Source organism: Caloenas nicobarica, chromosome 4, assembly GCF_036013445.1.
Source record: "Caloenas nicobarica isolate bCalNic1 chromosome 4, bCalNic1.hap1, whole genome shotgun sequence".
NCBI lineage: Eukaryota > Metazoa > Chordata > Aves > Columbiformes > Columbidae > Caloenas > Caloenas nicobarica.
In genome coordinates, this window is record NC_088248.1 from 49,764,593 (window position 1) to 49,785,276 (window position 20,684).

General features: G+C 42.1%; 2 protein-coding genes across 5 annotated transcripts in view; one reads left to right on the forward strand and one right to left on the reverse strand.

Moving 5' to 3' along the window:
- Positions 1 to 4,813: 4,813 nt before the first annotated feature.
- PAICS (phosphoribosylaminoimidazole carboxylase and phosphoribosylaminoimidazolesuccinocarboxamide synthase) overlaps positions 4,814 to 20,684 on the reverse strand; it is a 41,270-nt gene continuing 25,399 nt past the window's right edge. For 3 of the 4 annotated variants that reach the window (XM_065634343.1, XM_065634344.1, XM_065634342.1), the window contains 9 exons: positions 14,254 to 14,296; positions 13,405 to 13,602; positions 10,637 to 10,815; positions 9,746 to 9,925; positions 9,546 to 9,659; positions 8,194 to 8,277; positions 7,913 to 8,093; positions 6,765 to 6,923; positions 4,814 to 6,037 (listed from right to left, as the gene is read on the reverse strand). In XM_065634343.1, the coding sequence (XP_065490415.1) occupies positions 5,871 to 6,037; positions 6,765 to 6,923; positions 7,913 to 8,093; positions 8,194 to 8,277; positions 9,546 to 9,659; positions 9,746 to 9,925; positions 10,637 to 10,815; positions 13,405 to 13,602; positions 14,254 to 14,296 (1,305 nt within the window). In that variant the 3' untranslated portion in view covers positions 4,814 to 5,870. Of the gene's footprint in view, positions 6,038 to 6,764; positions 6,924 to 7,912; positions 8,094 to 8,193; positions 8,278 to 9,545; positions 9,660 to 9,745; positions 9,926 to 10,636; positions 10,816 to 13,404; positions 13,603 to 14,253; positions 14,297 to 14,603; positions 14,705 to 20,684 lie in introns of those variants that run through there. The other variant, XM_065634345.1, reaches the window with a different exon arrangement.
- PPAT (phosphoribosyl pyrophosphate amidotransferase) overlaps positions 14,859 to 20,684 on the forward strand; it is a 44,177-nt gene continuing 38,351 nt past the window's right edge. The window contains exon 1 of the mRNA XM_065634346.1: positions 14,859 to 14,997. Within this exon, the coding sequence (XP_065490418.1) occupies positions 14,870 to 14,997 (128 nt within the window). The 5' untranslated portion in view covers positions 14,859 to 14,869. The remainder of the gene's footprint in view (positions 14,998 to 20,684) is intronic.

The following is a 20,684-nucleotide window of genomic DNA, read 5'->3' on the forward strand; positions in this document are numbered from 1 at the left end:
TTTAAAAAAAGAGCAACAAAAACAAAAAAGCAAAGTTACTGTGATTAACACATGCTGCATTAAGACTGAGTACTACCCTTCAGTAACTATTCCACACACATGATCATTGTGGGCGCTGTTGGGACTTATATGAAACTGAGAATGGGGAGGAAAGGGTTTTTTTTTTTAAGAGGCTTCTTAAGTTGCTATCTTTTTTTTCTAGTGGTTGTTTTGTGGTCCAGACTTTCTCACTTTGTGCAGTTAGAATGAGGCAGAACAAGCTTGCCTGAATGCATAGACATTTTAGTAAATATCTCAGAGAGGTACCATGCTATACTTTGTCTGAACAAAGGCAAATAGCAGGATTTCACTATGGATTTAAAAACATTAATTGCACTAGAGATGGTACAAGTGAGTAGCTGAAATGCAGTCAGGAGTGCCTGTGAGGATGTGGCAGGCTTTCTAGGAAAACAAGCTTTGGATGTTAGAGAGAAAGAAGTTGGTAAAGAAGTCTTTATACTTCTAGTTGAGGGGTTTTGTTTTGTTTGGTAAGATAGATGGAAGAAGGTTCTATATTGGAATAACTTATAAAGCAGACTGAATATGAACCTGTACTAGCTAGGAAGCTGGCCATTTACTACAAGTTTATGTGTGTTAGAAAAGGGAAATGATGTAATGGGAAACTGGGGACAGGGAGCTGGGCTATATTAAGACAAATACAGTCACTTTCCAGTCTAAATAGAAATTCTCTGGAGCTCGGCATCTTAAACTACTTAATTATATCATCTGTTTGTGTGAGTGTTGGCTCCTTGCATTCAAGGCTTTCTAGTCTGTCAGGAAAGTGTTTTTATTTTTATCAGCATAAAGAGCTATACACAGTGCTTGGCAAAGTGAAGTGGGCCACCTTCTCTCTGACGCTGCTGTAAGGTGCTGGTGGTTGTTTGGGGGTTTTCTATTTTCCTTTTGTTCTTTTTTTTCTGCCCACCCCCCCTCCCCCCGTCAGACTGTACTTGGTTTTGGCTGGGGGTCACTTGCTGGGGCTGCCACAGCCCATCCTCTTTCCTTTGCCCGTTTATCAGAGCTGTTTATCAGATGTTTCAGCCTACTGTCCCCTTCTGGATGAAATCCTGGTACCTTGGAAGCTCCAAGTTCCTGTGACAGACAGCGAAAAGACTTGAACTTGATGCTTGATAAGCATCTGTTGAGCTTTTGGCAACTTACTTGCTCTTCTTTTTTTCTGTAATGATATCCTACTGGTGATGACATCTGTCATCAGGAGGGGAGAGAGTGAGAGAAAAGGTGTTATTGTTAATTCTTCCAAGTTCCATGCAAATATATCTGAATTCCTTCTTCAAGAAGTTTTTAATTTTACCTTCTATGGGGAACAACAAACCTTCTGTCTTCTCTAAGATCTTCTTTACGCTCAGGACATATACCCTTCAGGAAGGAAGTCCTTCAGAAAGCTCCCAGTCTAGTTGAGCTGATATTTCATAGTCATCATCATTTCCATCCCAAAGAAAGACAACAGCACATAGGTCTAAGTCCTGCTACAAGACTGCTGAGGCAGAAACCCAAAGCTCTAGAGGCAATGGCAGTATTGCTGTGGTCCAACCCCATTAAAGTTATTTAAGGAAACAAATTGAAACAGTGGTGGGGGGGAAAGGGGGAAATTAGGATCTTCCCCTCCTACAGATGTCCACGTGCCTGTGGTGGTTAAAGCACTCTTGTAAGAAGTAACAGAAAAGTTTTTATTGCTTTCCTCCTGTAGAGAGGGGATTAAATTCCTTATAACCTGGGTGACTGTTCTAGCCTGCAGTATGTGTATTGTGTTTTGAGTGCGTGGGTAAGACTTTGAAATCCTGGCTGGAACACTGATCTTGTTTATCTTGATGATGCACCGATGAGTAAGAGGCTGTTCAGCCCTGTCAGGATCTACAGTGCTTCCACAAAAGCACAACAGCAGGTGCTTAAGTGGTAGGGGAACTTACCTACCAAAAATGAACTTTGTGGCTCTAGGTCCCCCTCCATCACGTGACCACTGCACAGCAACTCTGAGGCTTTGAGTTTTGAATGCACACATATTTGAAATGGAATAGGGATTTGGGAACTGGGACTGCAACCCAATTCTAGAGGTACTTAAGCTCTGCAGAACATTCAGGGCTTTTTTTTGTTTGGTATTTATTTTTTTATGTGTGTGTATGGTTTTTGTTTTTAAAGAACCCTCTATGAAAATTGAAAGTTGTCTTGTACGTATCTTCAAACCAGTCTTGATTGCTTGAACAACCTTTATACCTTATTTTTGTGTAAGATTTTGGAAGTTTCAAGCAGGGAAGTGTGCTCTGAAAATGCATATGACATGCCTGCTGCAATGTGATCCAAATACAGTGCACCAGGTATGTCCAATTTTATGTTAAAACATGGCTTGAGGTTTCCTTTGGATGCCATTTCACAATTCAGTTGCATTGCTAAAGAAATCATTGGGGCTGTGAGAAAAGGTTCAAATGCCCACTCTAGTGTGGAAACAGTCATGATTTTTCTTTGGGTATGAATTATGTTAATAGCCTTCAAAAGGAAAGGCTTCAAAACCATGAAGTGCCTTAACGCCATCCCCAAAAAGTTCAGACCACACCCTCTCCTAGGCCTTCAATTCACTTTTTACAACTCTCCCTAGTCAGAGGTTATTAAACCCACACCCTTGGTGTCCTGGAATGGTGCTTTAGTCCTTGAAATGTGGATGGAGGATTAAATCAGTGGGAGCCATGGCTGGCTTCGCCCTCACATATTTTGCAGAAGGGCTTTTTGAGTTTGGGATTGGCTTTTTTTGGAAATGAAGTGATACTATAGAGGCTGAACACCAGGTGCCACTCACCAGTACCTGAAGTGGTGTAGGATGTAAAACCAGTCCTGCGCTCAGCACTTCCTTCTGCTAAGTCTAAACAGCTCCTTGCTGATATCTTTAAAGAACTTAAACTGTTAAGCAGGTAGCTCCCCTAATTGATCTAATCAAGGGTCCTAGGTTCCACAGCAGGTGCTTAAGAATTAGATTTTCATTACGAGTATTCCAATTCAATTTAAAAAATGCAAATATATTTCAGTAACCCCTCTGTGTAGTAGTTTTTGTGAGAATATAAGCACTTTTCAATAATGTATTGGGATAGCTTTTAAAATTGGATGAAAAATGCCAAGTGCTACAAGAAGAGTTTCTGGGTATAGAAATGCTCAGGTTACTGCATCTATATAATAGTTGGAATACTGAACCAAAGGGAAGTATTTTCATTTCACAGCAGATGCTCTATGAAGAACTTCTAGCTAAACAACTGAACAGCTGCTATGCAGCACTTCTGCCTTTATGACAACTTTCTAAAGTTCCTGCAGATACGATAGACCTCACAGGTTTCATTTGCTGATCACAGCAACACACTGCTAATGCTAACTGCTGTGTCATAGTACTTCTTTGCAAAGCAACTGCTCAAGCAAGAGTTTGATTCTGAGCGTTCAGTACAGACTGCACAAAAACAAATATCCCTAAACAACCCACACCATCCAAAAGCCAAAGAATGGCCATCTCCGTGGCAACTAAAGTACTCAGCATGTTCTTGCCCAGCATAAGTTGGCACAATTTTAGAAATGAAGGCGCAAGTAATTTGAGAAAAGTAACCAGAGACAGCACAGCATATTCCAGGTGTAATAGTCAAACCATTGTCCATTACTGATTTTTTATTACGTGTGGGAAGACTGTGCAGAGACAGCAATGCACCATGGCAATGCAGGTGGAAAAAGAGACACAAATGGCTGGCTGCAGTTGTGTCTCACTGTGACACTAGGGCAGGCAGATGACTGTAAGCCTGTCAGGTTGATTATCCATCAGAGTTAACACACACAGTGGGGCAGGGACACCTTCACCTCTTGTGTAACTTCACCCTCGGGTTAAGCATTGTTACACAGCTGAGGTAGCTGCCCCCAGGAGAAAGAAGTACTGCACTCTCTGTACAGTTCTTGGCTCTAGTTCTTGTCTGATTACAAAATAAGATGATCCAATTCACTCACTCAAGCAAGCAAGCAAAGAGCAGGCACTCATGTCTTTTTAGCCATTAATTTTTCTGCTAGGTGAAGTTAATACCACTCTCTTTTAGGAGAGCTAGTGGACAGCACACTTTCAGATGTGCTTAGCATAAGTAGATAGGTGAATACAACCTTGCTAAATAGCTTGTTTGCCAAGACACACTGTTTGGAGAATCTTCACTTTAAAGTCAGTGCTTCCATAGGGATGGTATACCACCAAGGAATTTCAACCCCTTTGTCATCACTAGCCCTCACTATTATTGATATTTCATTTAGAAATTCATTAGAAAAACCACCGCCCTCAAGACTAAGAAGAGTCCTAGTTATTTTGCTTTAGTGTAAGTTTTGGCCAATCAAAAAACCCTACACTTAACTCCAGAAGACAGCACTGTTGGGTGCAGTGTTTAGAGCTCTTCTGTACAGCCACACACAAGATGTGGTCTCTTCCTGTGAATAAGGCCAGCAGCAGCATTTAATCCAGTTATACTAAGGGTAAGCCTGACCACACAATCACAAAGCAGTACATGAGGAACAAAGCAACACAGCTTGCTGTAACAGTGAAACACTCTGCTACTTGATTATCTTCCAGAGGATTGCCACTTCATACCACTCTATGCAGGTTGTAGTGCATAAGCCTTTTACAAGAGTATTACCTAACTTACAACCCTGAAGTAACATACCACAGCTGATGGCTAGTTTTTTTTACATGTGCTTACTTAATAAATCTCCATGAAGAAGTTTTGAATTCAATAGTTTATTTGAAACTGTAAAAGCATAAATGTTACATACATTGACTAATTGCATATTTGTCAGAATCGTACCTACTCAGAAGATAGGTGTGTGCAAAGACAAGACAGTCATGCTTAGATTTCCCCCAAGTAGTTTGTTGCTTTACTATTTATTCCCCCATTCAGTTCAGTAAAATTTCAAAAGAAACAATGAGAAAATATAGACATATAATAGCTAGACTTATACAAGTGTATGAAGACAGTTTGACAACATCCCATAGGTCCTACTGAAGGCAGACATCTGCCTGGTATTTAAAAGGGCAAACACTGGACTAGGCAAGAGTTACAGCAAACAGGCAACAAGCCTAGTTACAGTTCACTCAAACTATTTGTATTTATAGCTTGTTAGGAACAAGAGAATTGGTGTCAACTTTATCACATCATTCCAGAAGATATCAATGGGGTATGCATACACACACATTAAAAAAAAAAAGAAGGCAACAAAACCAAACACCCCAAATGTGTATGTATATACATTTTGATAAGGCAAGGGTTTTTTTTTTTTTTTTTTTTTCAATCTCTTAAAACATTTTTCCAGCCCCCTTTCCTATTAGTATAGCATATTTGCCACTTTATTGCTAAAGAAAGCATACCATCATTGCAAGCAGAACCACATCAGCACTGGCTTTAGTTAGCAGTCCAGTTGAATTAATAAGGTTCAAGACATACATGATTACTATGGAAGAATATTACTGTTACAGAAACACAGAAGACTAGTTGAATTCTATTTATAACACACCAAATCATTCTCTTGACATAGTCTGTAGTTAACAGTATACACTAAAAAGCAGAACAGCACCATTTTGGAGCAAAGTGATACCTAAAATACTACTCCCCAATCTTTTACCAAGTTGTTATATTAAAAAAAATACACAAGGGAAGGATGAGGACACAACAGACTTCATATGCTGTTTTCACAATGCTTTCTTCTGTAAGAAACAATGCAGGACTTCGGAGCTCATCCAAATGTAAATTCTAGTATGAATGAATATGCACACCATTATCTCTGTGTAACTAATAATAGTTACTTGTTAGTATGACTTACAAGGTACACTCTCGAAGTTTTTTGTCAGCCTGCTTCAAGGAGATCCAGGTGTTTAACATGTTTGATCGCAGTTTGGCCCACACCAAATGGTTGTTTAACCCAAATATCTGGGCAGCAAACTGGGCAGCTCCTTCAGGTGACAGAGTAGTAGGACAGCCAAGACCTGCAGAGAAGAACATGCCACTTAACCAAAGCATGCCTTATAGTCAAACAAAACACTACCTCTTAAGAACAATTTAAGATGATGTTTGTTTCAGCCTCCAAGAACCACATGATCTAGTTTTAAAGCTACTGAAGTATCATGTGTTCCACTACTTCTAATATGACTGCTTCACGGCATCTTAAACCAAAAGCCAGCATAGCAAATGATTCTCCTTATACAAAGTTAACAGACTTCTGGGCCCCCTACTTGCCAAGCATCCTTCAAGTCACTAACAAAAGTAAAATACAATACAGGTAACAAGGCAATAAAGAAATAGAGTTAAGATCCTACCTACACTGACTGGGGAGAAAGATTTTTTTTTTTTTTTAAAAAATCTTTGATCATAAGTAAAATGCAGCTCTAATATTAACAGCTCTGTTAACAAAATTCAGTTATTTAAATCTCCATTAGTACTAATTCCAACTTCAAACAGGAATATTTACCAAGAATAAGGCAAGGTTTATATCTTTCTAAAGATTATTCCTATGTAATCATTGCTCTGTTTATTGGGCTTTTAGCCATCAAGAAGTCAAAGACAGTATGCAAGATATTTCTGTAAGACTTTCTTCAGTACTGATGCAGCTATTTTTCCAGTGCTTTGCCAAGTGTTTGTATACGTATGTACACTAGAACAACAACAAAAATAGAGTGAGGTCAGTACCAGAGCAGAATTTGAAGAACATCTTACCACTGGGGAGTCTGAGAGAAGACCACACATCCTGAGCACCCCAGTCAGCTGAGAGTGGAGGACAGTTGACAACTGGGTAAGCAGTGTTACCAGACATTACTGGCCCCAAACCATTGCTTCTGCCAGCTACTGCCACAAACACCGTTGGGATTCCATCTCCTGGGTGGGGATAAAAAGATAAGAAGAAATAAGCAATCCACCTTGCTCTCTACCACTTGCTTTTGTGGGAACTTAGTATTCAAGTCCACAATTCTGTTTGCAGTCATTTTCTCAATTCCATTACATAGCACTAGAATTTTGTGTCTGATTTCCTCCTTTACAGAAATATCTTCCAAATCTTGCAGCCTTAAATCCCAGCTACTGTTTACCACAGCTGAAGTTAGAATACCTTACTCTGCCTCTGAGGGGAAGTCTCAGTATCAGAGGAATACGTGCTGCTTAGCTTTGTATAGAACACAGCCATTAAAATGTTGCATCTTTAAAGTGTTCTTCTCCCTAAATCCTAACACAGTTCACCTCAAAATAAGTGTTTCTCAACTACCGTTACCACATCTGTAGTTTCACTGAGTAGAAAGTATATTCCCACAAAACAGTTCTTATCTCTGCTCTGCTAGGCTATAAATGCTTTTGAAGAGATGTCAAGTTTTATCGGTAAGGATAAGAATTTAAGTTTGTTTTTTTTTCTTACGGCATCTAAAATAATGAACAGGAATATTTTCATGAAACAGGCAGGATAACATGACAGGAGCAACATCTGCCCTATAACTAGCACCTAAGAATATTCAGAGAGAGAGAACTGTCACTCCTCCTTGTTTCAGAAGGGCCAGCATTACCAGCAAGATGCTACAATAAGCATATTAACATGATCAAGGCTTGGGCAAAGTAGTTCTGGTACTGGGATAAAAGCAGGGGTTAGACTTTGAGCAGTGGAAGCTGTGGCTGGGCAGCAGGACAATACATTACTCTGCAATTCCCTCCTGCAGTCTATAACCTGTCATTATGTATTTAGCAAGTGTAGAACAGCATTGTAACAGCTTGGTGTTGTCTTTAACAAAAAATGGAAAAATCCCACACAAATCCTTAAATGGCTAAGTCATTCTTGAATATGATATTGTTTCAATCCAAATCAGTAGTTCTTGGACATTTACCTTCATATTCTGCTTTGATCCTCAGAGTTTCATCTGGCCCTTTGTGAGCAGAGGTCACTCTCAACTCACAAGGAATTCCAAAGGTTGCACATGCCTTTTTTATTTTTTCACAGTGACTGAGGTCAGAAGGGGATCCCATCAACACCACAACTCTACCTTGGCTCTTTGTTTTCAAAAGCAACTAAGGAGAAGAGTGAAGAGGGGCAGGGGAAAGAAAAACAGTGAGCGGGACTGAAGACATGGAATTATTGAAGTCTAGACACGTCCATAAAAAAACACACCTCTACTCTTTCTGCAACCCATTCAAAGTTTCTCTTAACCATTTGCAGTGCTTCAGGAGTCACTTCTTTCAGGTCTCGGTAGGACTGTAAAGAGGTAAAAAACAAAAACACAAACAACCTGAAGTTGATTACGTGTTTTCAGTACATAAAGCACTCATGTTGCCAACATAATTTATAATACCCCAACTGAAATATTTATGCGGTTTCCAGCAATTCCACAGAAAGGAGAAGAGAGATTGGTACAGATCTAGGAGAGAGTGGATATGGAAGCAAGGAAGAGCTATTAATGAAGAACCATCTCAGCAGGTGTAAACAACCTTCCAAATTGCAATTCATGGCCATTTGCAACATGAAAGGCTGTTAGCTATGAGGGTATCAAGGTTTTAGAAGCTTCCCAAAGGGTAAATTTAGGGAAAGACATACAACTTACTTAAAACTGTATTTGTAACAAGGCGATTGCCTGCAGTAGCACTGCACTAGCCAACTTAGATTCTGCATGATATTATCATGTACCTTACTTTAGGGAGATGAGCAAAAGCACTGTCAGAACAATTCACTCAGGCATGCTACTACATAATTCAGGTAAAGTACACAACAGAGCAGTTCTGCTTCCCAATTTACAAATAATATCCCTCCTCCCACACAAACATTTTGAAATTTTTCCCTGTGGCTTACAGCCACTTTCTCTCACAGGATCTCTGTTACTAGTCTCAGTGACTGTCACAGGAGATTCACAGCAGCAGCATTTCCAAACTGGTTCTTTCATAACTGCTTAACTGGTATTTGACAAGTGTAATTGCTACAAGTTTAAATATAGGACAAGTTTTACTTCAAACTTATGTTTGCAGTCCTCATATGTGGACAGGGTCTGTTAGTAACACTCACAGACAACGGAATATTGAATTCAAGCTTAAGCTAAATAAATAATGAAGAAAACCATTGTCCCTGCAGATTATTCTTATATATCACCAGTTCTCTCCTAATAGGGATACCATTCTGAGTAAACAGAGAAACTTGGAGGCAGACCTGGGAACAAAACTTTCTATTCTTCCTACCGATTCGTTGTCCAACCATTTTATTATCAGCACAGTAAGCCAGAAATACTTGTTACCCCTGGAAGCTCCAGTCAATAGTGCTGTTGGGCATTCCTATTGAAGATATACAGGCAAAGGATTTTTTCTACTATAAACTAGATAATAAACTATTTAATGAGAACAGGATTGGACATTAGGTACCCTATGAGCTACTCTGTAGCAAGAAAAAGCCACTCTGAAAGCGGATGTTTAACTGTGAGGTTTACTTTTTTCATTTTCCTTCCCAACTGACTTAGAAGGTAAAGATTAAAACAGTACCTGTTTGTCCTTCTGTTGGCTTCTGTCTCCCGATGGCCACAATCTCCAAGAATCATTATCAATAACATCAGCAAGAACAATTTCTTTTGTCAGAATATTAACACCAAATTCAATCTAGAACAAAAGAATCCTATTTTAGGAACTATATAGTGATACATTTTCTGTTAGAACCAGGATTGTGAAAAATCAGATTCTTGTACCTTCAGGTCTACCAGAGTGCAGTTTTGGGGCTGCCATGACTTTTCCAGGATCTCAAAAATAGCTTGAGTAGAACGAGCCATAATATCCACTTCAGTCTGGCCAATAGTAAGTCCAGCAAAACAGAATTTTGCTTCAATTAGCTGCTCCTCAGACCACTGGGGATCATTATTAGCATCATCCTGTTAAGAAAACCAAAACATATACATCATGTAATTTAAGACAGCTAGAAGAGGAAAATAACCATTAGAAGATAATACTAGGTTTTGTTTGTTTGCTTTTCAAAAAACAAATCCAGGCTTCAAACTAATATTTGATGATTAGTACTAAAAAAAAAAAAGTGACAGCAACATTGAAAACACTCACTGTAATACCTCAACATCTTTAAAAGCACTTCAAGTTTGGACAGTCCCCCAAGACTGACAGGGTACACTACAAACAACACTCTAGGTCATAGTTCACTAGACACTCCTTTCAGCATGCATACATAAAGAAGTGCAGAATCCTAAGTGACTAGCTAGCTACTTATACTCAGTGTGCCTCATACTATTTATTTTAACTCTTCAAATATATCAACACATCCATTTCAACTGATGCCTTAGACTTATGCCTAAAAAGACCTTATACTTTATTAAAAAATACATATATTTTATATACAGTGTGGCTTGGTTTTCTTTGATGGCCCTGTACGCCAGTATTGCGTTATACGCACTTTAGATAAAACACCTGTTGGACAAGAATGCAAGAAAACATTAGGATGGCAAAACTACCAGTACTAACAGGATTGGTCAGCCACTACTGCTACTTGCTTTATTTGTGAGCATTTTTAAGGACATAATACAAAATTCTAGCTCTATTTAAGTTTGATTAACATCACAGGAAAGGAAACTTACCTTGTAAAACATCTCAATTTTGGGTGGGTAAAACTTATATCCTTCTTTAACACCAGGGTTTCTTTTGAGGAAGGACCCAGTAGCAATCCTTCTGCACACCCATTCAATTGGGATCATTTCACAGTGAGCTGCTATGAATGCCGTGTCACTCTGTTTCCTAACAAAAGCTGTTTTGATTCCTAAATATAAAGACGGCAGCTTAGTTCCATTACCCGGCACAGTCCACAGTTGAAACAAGAGTCACAAACATCTTTAAGTACAACTGAATCTTGTTCTTATCTAGACTTAAGGGATAAAATAATCTGAAGAGATTCAGTGTAAGACCACTCTGGCCTTGCAAAAGGTGATCAATGCAGTTACCTTCCACAACTCATTAGCTCTGCCAATTTTATCATACAATGCTCTCTTGTAGCTCAGAACCTTATGCCCTGGTCAGGAGTCCTATTCTTGCAAATAATTTTGTTAATGGACCTTTTTAAAACTCCATCCCTCACAATGGTTTGTTTTTAAACAAAAGTTAGCAGCAACCAGGTACCCAACCATGCTCTCTGGTGGAAGATCCATCATAACCTGGAAGAGTAATTGGAGGCTTTCAGAGGAGTTTAGGAAAGGCAGCAAAACACAAAAGTATGGTAGTCTTTACTACTTAATTGAATAAAGGAGGATGGGGCAGGGAGGAGAATGACTTAGTCCTCTCTCCTATTACAAAACAACATTTATTTAAAGCACTAGATATTCAGGGACAGCCAACATGTGCAGATAGCCACTGTAAGTTCAAAATGGCTCTTTTTTCAATTTCACTTCTGAGCAAAGTCCCACTTTCCTCCTCTGAGGGCAAGACAACTGGCAAACCCAACTGGTATCTGCCAGAAACAGAAAACAAAGGAGCTGTATCCAGTCAAGTCAAGAAGTAGCTCTATTCCATTCCAGAGCCATAAAGGAAGACCTAAATCTTAAAATATAGTATTAACATTGACTCTTCTGATTTTGTTGCATTGCCCTCAATGGCAGAATGATTTAAATAATCAACTGCATATTATGTCACTTCTAAATCCAGGCATTAGGGCCCCCACATGGTTTACTACTACGTTTTTCATCATTGCAGATGTGTGCTTTTGAAGGGCTGACTTCAGTGCTATTATAAAGGAGAGAGAAACTTTAACAGAACTTTGTAAATCATCACCTTTGAAAGAGTAGGTTAAGAAGAGTTGCGCAAAGCAAACAAACGACTTCTACAATGAGGCATTCACGTTATCTGCAACTTATGCCAGTCAAATAAGCGAACTGGTGAAGAACCCTGAAAGTTCCTTTGTTACTTTAAAATGCAGCTGCAGTTTACTTTGCATATTTTTCCACAGCACCTGAAGTTACTGAGTACAAAACATTTAAGGATCTTTGAGATGTCTACAGCATAGCTTCTTCACAGCTTAAGTTCATTTCTGTAGGATATTAAATATTTTGATTGTTATCTTCACTATTTCCTATTTAAGAATTAGGTAAAATAACTCATTAATTTTTCCTAAACAAAACCTAGTAGTTTTGATCAACTGCAAATATAATCAGAAAGACCTTGGAAGCTTCTTTGTACTGTATGCACAATAGGCTTCCCAGGAAATCCAGCAACTGAGGATTATACTGAATGACTTGATCACACTTTTTTCTTTCCCCACCAATCCCCTTGCAAAATATCTTGGTCTCGGCCCATATTTTAAGAACAGCCTGCACATGAATTTGGTAGATAGAACTCTATGGAAACCATCTTTCTCTTCCCCATGTATGAAACACACCAGGACTTCACTGTTTGACTGTCTGGGAACTATTACTACACCTAAGAGATAATACAACTTTTGGAGTAACTCAGCTGTTACTTGAAGCAGTTTTTGCGCGAATGCTCCAAAGTGCAATGAGCACACAGCTCTAAGATGTCTTAACCAAGTTCACTGATGCCTGTATTATAGTACTGTTTGCAGACTCAAGTTCAAAACCCACCAGCGCAAATTCCTCTTCACAATTTGCAAACTTCTCAAAGACACTCCAAAATGCTTTCTCAAAACAAAGTTATTGGTTCCATTTTTGGAAGTGTGTTGCAAAACTTACTTGCGTGACTCAAGTTAGTTATATGCTCCATGAAAAAATATTCCTGATGCTAGAAGCAAGTTGAGTCTTTTCATGGCAAACATTAAGTTCCCGATAGGTTCAATACAGACCAAAATATGCATTTGTGATATAGTCCTCGTAAGTGTTTAAGTACAAAGAGTACAGAAACTTTACATTGTTTTGGGACATGCAACTGAGAGGAAAAAAAAGAGATAAAAGAATACTCTAATTTTATCTTTCAACACTCATGCACAAATTCCACACATCTTAGACATAGTCTGGTAGTGCCGCTAACTAGCAGTGACTTCTGTGCAGACAGATGTAGCAAGAAATGCGAGACAGATCCCATACAGTATTACATGCAAGGGGGTAGGGAAGAACTGACAAAAGTAGAGGGGAGGATCAGGGATGTGTCCAAACAAGCAGGAGAAACTACTGTAGTGTTATCTGCGATTAGCAGATTACTTCAAATAGTCTCATGTTCTAAGTGAACAAGTCACCCACCCAGCTCTGCCGTACATGAGGTAAAAGTGTAACTAAAAATTAATAGGAAAGACACTCAAAAAACCCATCAGAGCCTCAAGGCAGGACAAACGAATACATATGGATAATACTGTTTTGTAACAATATCTGTAATATGCAGGCATATATTCTAGTTTTGGAATACTTACCAGCTTCCTGAAGCAACTGAAACACACAGCTAGTCGTTGTATTGGAAATGGCAGCCTTCCCTTCCATTCGGTCCTTCCTGGCTGCATTTCCCGCTGTTATTTGGTCTTTCGACTGCATGAGAACACATCCCGGAATATCTGGCAGCTCGTACACTTCTTTTGTTTTACCTTCATTAACTTTTTTACCAAGTTTCAGGTCTAAATAAAGAAAAAAAAAAATCAGTTTCAGATTTAAAGAAGTTTTTTTACTTCTGCATGCAAGCCCAAGCTCGCAAACTTTATCAGCTGCATGCAAAGCGAGACCCAGCAGGATCCCGCGCTGCAGCCGGTGACCGCAGCGAGCACGCTAATCCCGCACGCCCAGGGCAATTTGGGCAGGTTTTGCTTTCGAGCAATCGCTCAAAACCTCTGCCCGGGCGACTCCGGCGGCACGAGGGATGCGCCCGTTAACGGCAGGCAGCGTTTCGCGGTGCGCTCCTTCGGACGAACCCGGAGCCGCGGGAGCCGAACGGGGCGGCTGGGCAGCGGCAGCCGCCCGGAGCATCCTCCGCCCGGAGCGGGAGGGGGTTGAAGCGTTCACCTGCCCCTCGCTGCCTCTCCTGCGGGACGGGGGGGGGCCGTGGTCCCCCTCGGGGTAGGGGACAAAAAAAAGTTAGGAGAAAAAAAAAAAATTAAAGCTTTGCGAGGAAAAAGCTCGCTTCCAAGAACCTACAAGCGGGAACCGGCCCGTCGGGAGCGGTGCCCCGCGACACCCCCACATGACCGTTACCGGCCCAACGGCCGCGGCGCGCGGGCCGCCGCCCCCCTCCCCCACCCCGCGACTCGTCCAGCCGGGGCCCGGGCAGTTACCTGATGCTGCGGGGGCCATGGCTGCGGCGGCGGGAGCGGGCACCTAGGGCACAGAACACAGGCTCAGCACACGCCGCCGGCCGCCGCCGCGGGGGTAAGAAGGAGCCGGCGGAAGGGGCGGGCAGGCGGGGCGGCGGGCAGCGGCGCCGACCGCCAATCGTCGCCCAAGGCGGCGGGGACGGCCCGCGCCCCTCTCCGCCCCGCCGAGCCCCCCGGGCGAACCCCGGCCGGCCGTCCCCGCCCCAACGTCCGCCACCCCCGTGCAAACACAGCCCCGGCCCACGTCCCGGCCAATGCCGGCGCCGCGCCCGGCCCCCGACTCCCCGCGCCCCTTCACCCCGCGGACAAACCTTGCCCCGCCTCGGCCTGTTGCGCCCGGCGAGGACAGCGGGTGCGGGGTCGCGGGCCTGGCGGGGGCGGGGGCGGGGAGGGGACGGGCGAGGCGGCGGTGCGGGCCCGGGGCGCCCCTCCGTATGTAAATGAGGGGGGCCGCGCCGGTAGGCGACCGGCGGCTCCGCGCGGCGCGGCGCTCTCGGCTGCGCGCGGCGCCGGCAGGAGCGCGCGGGAGCCGCCAGAGCGGGGCCGGGGCCGCCCGGCACCACGTGCCGGCCGCGCCATGGAGCTGGAGGAGCTGGGCATCCGGGAGGAGTGCGGCGTGTTCGGCTGCATCGCCTCCGGCGTGTGGCCCACCGAGCTGGACGTGCCGCATGTGATCACGCTGGGGCTGGTGGGGCTGCAGCACAGGTAAGGGGGTCGGGCTGGACGGGGCCACCGTCTGAAACCGGCGTCTCCGTGGCGGGTCCGGGGTTGGCCGGGGCCCCGCGCCGGTACTTGCAGCCGGGAGGGCTCCGGCTCGCCGCTGGCGCCGGAGGAAGGAGCGGGGCTGGGAGGGGAGGGGAGCGGCGCGGCCGGGGGCTTGCCCGCTCCGGACCGTCCCGTCCCGTCCGTTCCTCCCGCTCCGCGCCGGCGGGGGAGCCGCAGCAGCATCCCGGTGGCGGAGCGCAAGGAACGCCCCGCCGCCTCCCGCCCTCCGGGCCGGCCCCGCCGACGGAGCAGCTCTCGGACGTGCTTTGGACTCGGCTGCATCTCGCTTAAGTCGCATCGTCCCCTGCTGCCGCCCGCCGCCGGGGGGCCGCGCTGCCGGCCCGGGCGTGCGCACGGTCCGCGCTGCCCACGGGCCTCCATACGCGCAACCAGGCGGCGGGGATGTGCCCCGCTCATGGAGCGCCGAGCCCGCCGCCCGTCCCGGCCAGCCAGCCCCGCCGCCGCCGTGTCACACGGGCGCCGACCCCCTGCCGGAGTCGCGGCGAGGCCCGGCCGGTATTCGCAGCGTTACTCGGGATACTCAAAGTGTAACTCGCACCGATCGACGCTACCGAAACGGAGTGGTTGTTACGCATTTTTAGGCCCCTACGAGCCATAATTGTTTGGATTCATCACCATGATCTAATAAAACTTCTTTTCTACCTGACGTCTATGGTGATCTAAAACTGACTGGATTCATTGTGATCCGTGTGGATGAGGAGTTGCAAAAGAAGTTTGGGTTCTGCTTCCGTTTGGTATTCAAAATAATGATGTTATCCACTGACGTATGCCAATCATTTTTTCAGGGGTGCCAGAAAGGTATATCTGCCTTGTGGGAACACATGCACAGCCAAACACGCACATGATAATTTTGTATTACATGTTAGGCTTCTATAGTACAAATACCTATATACTATGCTTAACTTTGTATTTGCAAAAAGTGAGCTAAACAATCACATTCTTGACAGACTGGAGAGGTGGGCTTCTCTAGGTATGCATGCACTGAATAGATAAAATGAGATTCTATGATAAGTTCTTTCTATTTTTGAGGTCACAGACATGTAAAGGTTGCTCTGAACTTGTTTTAGACCAACAATAGAAAATTGTTCACATTGAGATTTTCTGTTTACTACAGCTGAGTTTCATGTAATTTTACTGGTAAAATGCTGCATCCCTACATGAGTCTGATATACTAATAGTTTTCTTTGGGTTGCAGACGTATCATTCATAAACAATATATATGTATTTGGCAGTGTCCATCAAAAATGTTTTTATTGGGAATGATAGAGCTGCAAAATCCAAGTAACAAAGACATGTAATTAATAGTCTCATTTTAGGTCGTGCCATTTTTCTTTGAGGAGGCTGGAAAAAAATCTTACCTCATTTGTGCTTACACAGATGGACCTGGAGTTTCTTAGTTGGAAATAAAATGATTGATGTATTTTCATTACTTTGCACCTTATTATCTCAATTTTAACTGCAACCTCATTTAATGGTTTTCCAATACAGGGTTTTGGTTTTTTGGGGGTGTTTGTTTGTTTGTTTTTCTTTTTTGTGGGGGTTTTTTTTGGTTTGGTTGGTTGGTTGGCTGGTTTGTTTTGGTTTTTTGGTTTGTTTTTTTTTGATGGACACTTGACAAGTCCCCCTGTGTAGGACACAACTGCAGACAGTAATACTAATGTTGTGATTGAAACTGTAAGCAATTCACAAGTTCCACAGGAAGTTACACACCTAATGGTGTACATGCACTACCTCTGATTCTGGTCTTCTGACTCAATAATTGTCAAAGATTTTAAGGGACCCTTTCTTAGAGACATTATTGCATCCATAAAGTGGAAGGTCTGTTCAGTTACGTATACCTTTGCAAGCACTTAACATTTCAGCTATTTAATTTTAATAATGTTCCCATTTCCTTCTTTAAAGTTTCTCTCTAACCTTTTTGCATTTTTCCTACTGTGAGGTGTAGAAGAGGTGGTATCCCTATCAGGAAATACAAGATAACACCTATTTTTCTTTTTTTTTTTTTTTTGGAATGTCTCTTGAAAACCAGAATTAAGATTTAGCATTGACTGTATCAGGAAATTTCATTAAGCCCGTTCCTTTAAACTTATAAACTAAGAGGTGTCTCTTAACCATGTTCCTCTAAAAATAAGAAAATATGAAAGAGAGGTATAGTAAATATTAATGGGCAGCCCCAGCCAGGCCTGAGTGACTAACAGAAATGTGATTGACCACCAGAAAATACAGTCCTTTAAACCTGCCTTCAAATTAGTAAGGATGTCTAGGTAATGACTACTGGCTTTAGGTACTTTTATATGCAAAATAGTCTTGTACAATAATCAAATTACACAGTTTGGCCCTTGATTCATCTTAGATTAAAAAAACCCAGAATATTCAAGCATGGCATTGGATCAAACCGAATTTTTGAGATGGCTTATCCACAAAGAAGAGGCAGCTGCTGGGGAACATATTATAATTATTATAATTTCTAATCTTTGAAATCTTAATCTGTGTCCATAAAGATCCAGAGTATTTGTTACATGCCACAAAAAAACCCATGCAGCATAAATTCTTTGTGCTTCATGTTCTGATACAGCTGGTTGCAGCAATGTGAAGGACTTTGCTGTTTCTCATAAATGGCCTAAAATTAGCTGATAGTTTGTGTTACAGTGTTAAAAAGATGTTACAGCACTGAAGAGGTTTACTTCAGTAAGGATGTTTGTAACTGAAAACTTGAAACTCCATGCACTGGATCAAGCCACCAAAATATTTGAGTGTGTATTCAACGGCATGTGTTTGGGTGGTGCTCTTTGTTTCACTGAAACTGTTCTGCCTGAAAAATCAGGTGTGTAATTGTAAGCAAGGCTCTTGAGGGGGCCCACAATTAGGCACATCATGAAAGACAAAAAGATAGACTTGGAATTTCGCTATCTTGACATAAGCAACAACTTTAAAAGTTGTGTGTTTGTTTTGTTTTTTAATTAACAAGCAGCTGCTAGATGATTGAGGCTTAAATTTGTATTACTTTGTAGCAGAAGTTAGAACATGCGTTTTAATTTACTTTTACTTTATAATGGTGAGCTGTGAATTAAAATTAAAACCAGTATATTCCTACTCACAGTTAATCAAGGCCTTCCACACACTTAAGAACATTGTATCAATTTAATTTGAGACTATTTGAAAGTGATTTTCATCTAGTTTTAACACATTTTACAGGTATGTTAGCAGTGAATTCTCATTATGTTTGAAACTTTAAAGCTGCTAAAGCTAATGCTGTTACTCCAGCATCAACACTAACAAGGCTTAAAAGTGGATATTCTAAATTATCGTTACAATTTGTGAGCCGGGGAACAAAGTCACTGCAAAATCCACTGACAGCAGGCCAAAATAAAGTCAGAGGATATTGGTAAGGAGAGGACTTTCTTGGGGGCGGTGAGGGAGGGAGGAGGAGTACTTTGAGTTACAAATATATTAAACGTCATTTGAGTCCTTGACCAGGACAAATTTGTGAAGTTAAACTTGGAACATGTGTGATTTCTGTTAACTTTTTGCAAAATTGCCTGGAAGGTATTTTTGGCAGTAATACTGTGTACTGAAACCTGCATGTATCCAGCTTTGTACTGATTTTTAGCAAAGGTCTTTAAAAGGCTGCTTCTGTGCAGGTGGAAGTCCTGTTAAGTCAGGGAATACTCCTTGTCCCACTTCAGCTGGGTCTATGTATAGAATTTGTTATGAGAATCAAAGTAAATGGAGAGTGGAGGCTTGGCCATCATGCTGTTTTGATGCTTTCCCTGTTATTGTCCAGTGTTGAAACCCACGAAACAGAACCCAAATAATCACCAGTCTAAATTAAGAATTTTTACTTCTCTCTCAATCTAGTAAAATTACTGGTTGCTTCCCATTAGCCATTCTTCTAAATACCTACACTCTATAGCATGACAGTGTTTATCTACACTTTACATACAACATCTTGGGTACAAGATAGATTTTTTTTTTTCAAGGCTATTTAACAAGCTATTGGTATCCTGTCTTACACTGTGAATATTTCAAACAAAAATCTTGACATTGCAATAGTATTTGGACAGGAAATTTCTGAGGAATGTGGATCTGCTACAGGTAATGATCCTGATAATTCGGTTTGCAACATGTGTTCCTCTTCATTACATCTCAAGGACCCGTTATGGGTTAAGCAGGTCCCCCATCCCCAGAAGAAAGAACTGCAGTGTTAAATGTTTTAATTGTCTAAATGCCAAATTACATAACCATATTTCTATGTAAATTCCCCATGGAATATACTGGGTAACATGTTTGTCTAGGTAGTGATTGAGTCTATGCTGTTTTACCAGAACATTCATGCTGTATGTGCTGGCAACACATTTCTGAGTACTTTCAGAGATACTTACTGAATGTGGATATAGAACACTTAGTTCTATCTTGGTTTACGTTTATAAGCCATTCTGTGCTACTAGCTGCTGACAGCCCAGTATAATTACAAAAAGCCACAAAGATTACTCCTGCAGGAAGAGGAGTGAGAGCTTTTTGCTGTGGAGAGCTGTTTTGGTTGTTTTACATAACTTCCTGCAGGGCTCGGGTTCCTGCATGCTCGGTTTTGGAAAGTGAAGATAAACCAGATTTCCATTCCATCCAAGTTCAAATCTCCTAGATATACGTCACAAAATGCAGTTTGGTCTTAGCTCTTATCTCTGGATGTGGAGTGACCAACTGGAATGAGATAATGTAAGGAGGAGTGGAAAAAACAGGAGGGAAGTGCCAAAATGTATATACAAGAGGAAGTTTCAGAGACAGCCATTACGTTTATTGTGGCCAACAGGCTTTCCATTACATTGACCTAGCCATAGAGCTGGGGTGGGACTGTTCGTTTTTCTTCATGTGGCCTGTAGTAAAGTCATCCATGAAGGCGTGATACAGGTCTCCAGTAATTTTCATGGGATTGCTCTGTTGGCTTGTCTACCCATGCCTTAAATTTGAGCCTATCGGATGGAGGGAGGATTGTACACAGCACAGGAGGTTCATGCTGGGTGGTTCAGTTCAAATAAACTGTCCTGGCTGCTCTTTCTGCTGTGTCTCACACTGCTTTTAGTGAACTTAAAAAAGCAGGGTTGTTTGGAGAGGCTTTTTATTACGTTAGTTTTAATTTAAATCAGCTCTGTCAGTAGGTTAACCACTTGGCCACCTGAGTGCTTGTGCCAACACACAGGAGATCTTGCTGCAGGACAATAAACAAAGGGTGAGAGTCTGGAGGGAGAGTCTTTAATCCAACAGTGATGGCGATAGTGCACATGGATCCACCAACAATGCAAACATCTCTAATCCCTGAAGCTCATTTTCCACTCACTTGCCCCAAATATAGTTTGGTCTACTGGGAAACAATCTAAATGGGGCATTCAGAAGACTTTCCAGGGTAACAGCCCTATCAAAGAGGTGTAAAGTGACGCATTGATCTCAGTGAATGGGTGTGCTTTAGAGAATAATGGAGCTTTTTAATATAGGTCAGAGTGGTGATTGCTCCATTTATCTGCCAAACCTCAAAAATTTCAGTTTACAAACTGTAAATTTCATTTACAAACTGGGGAGGGGAAAGATTTGCCCTCACAGTAATGGGAATG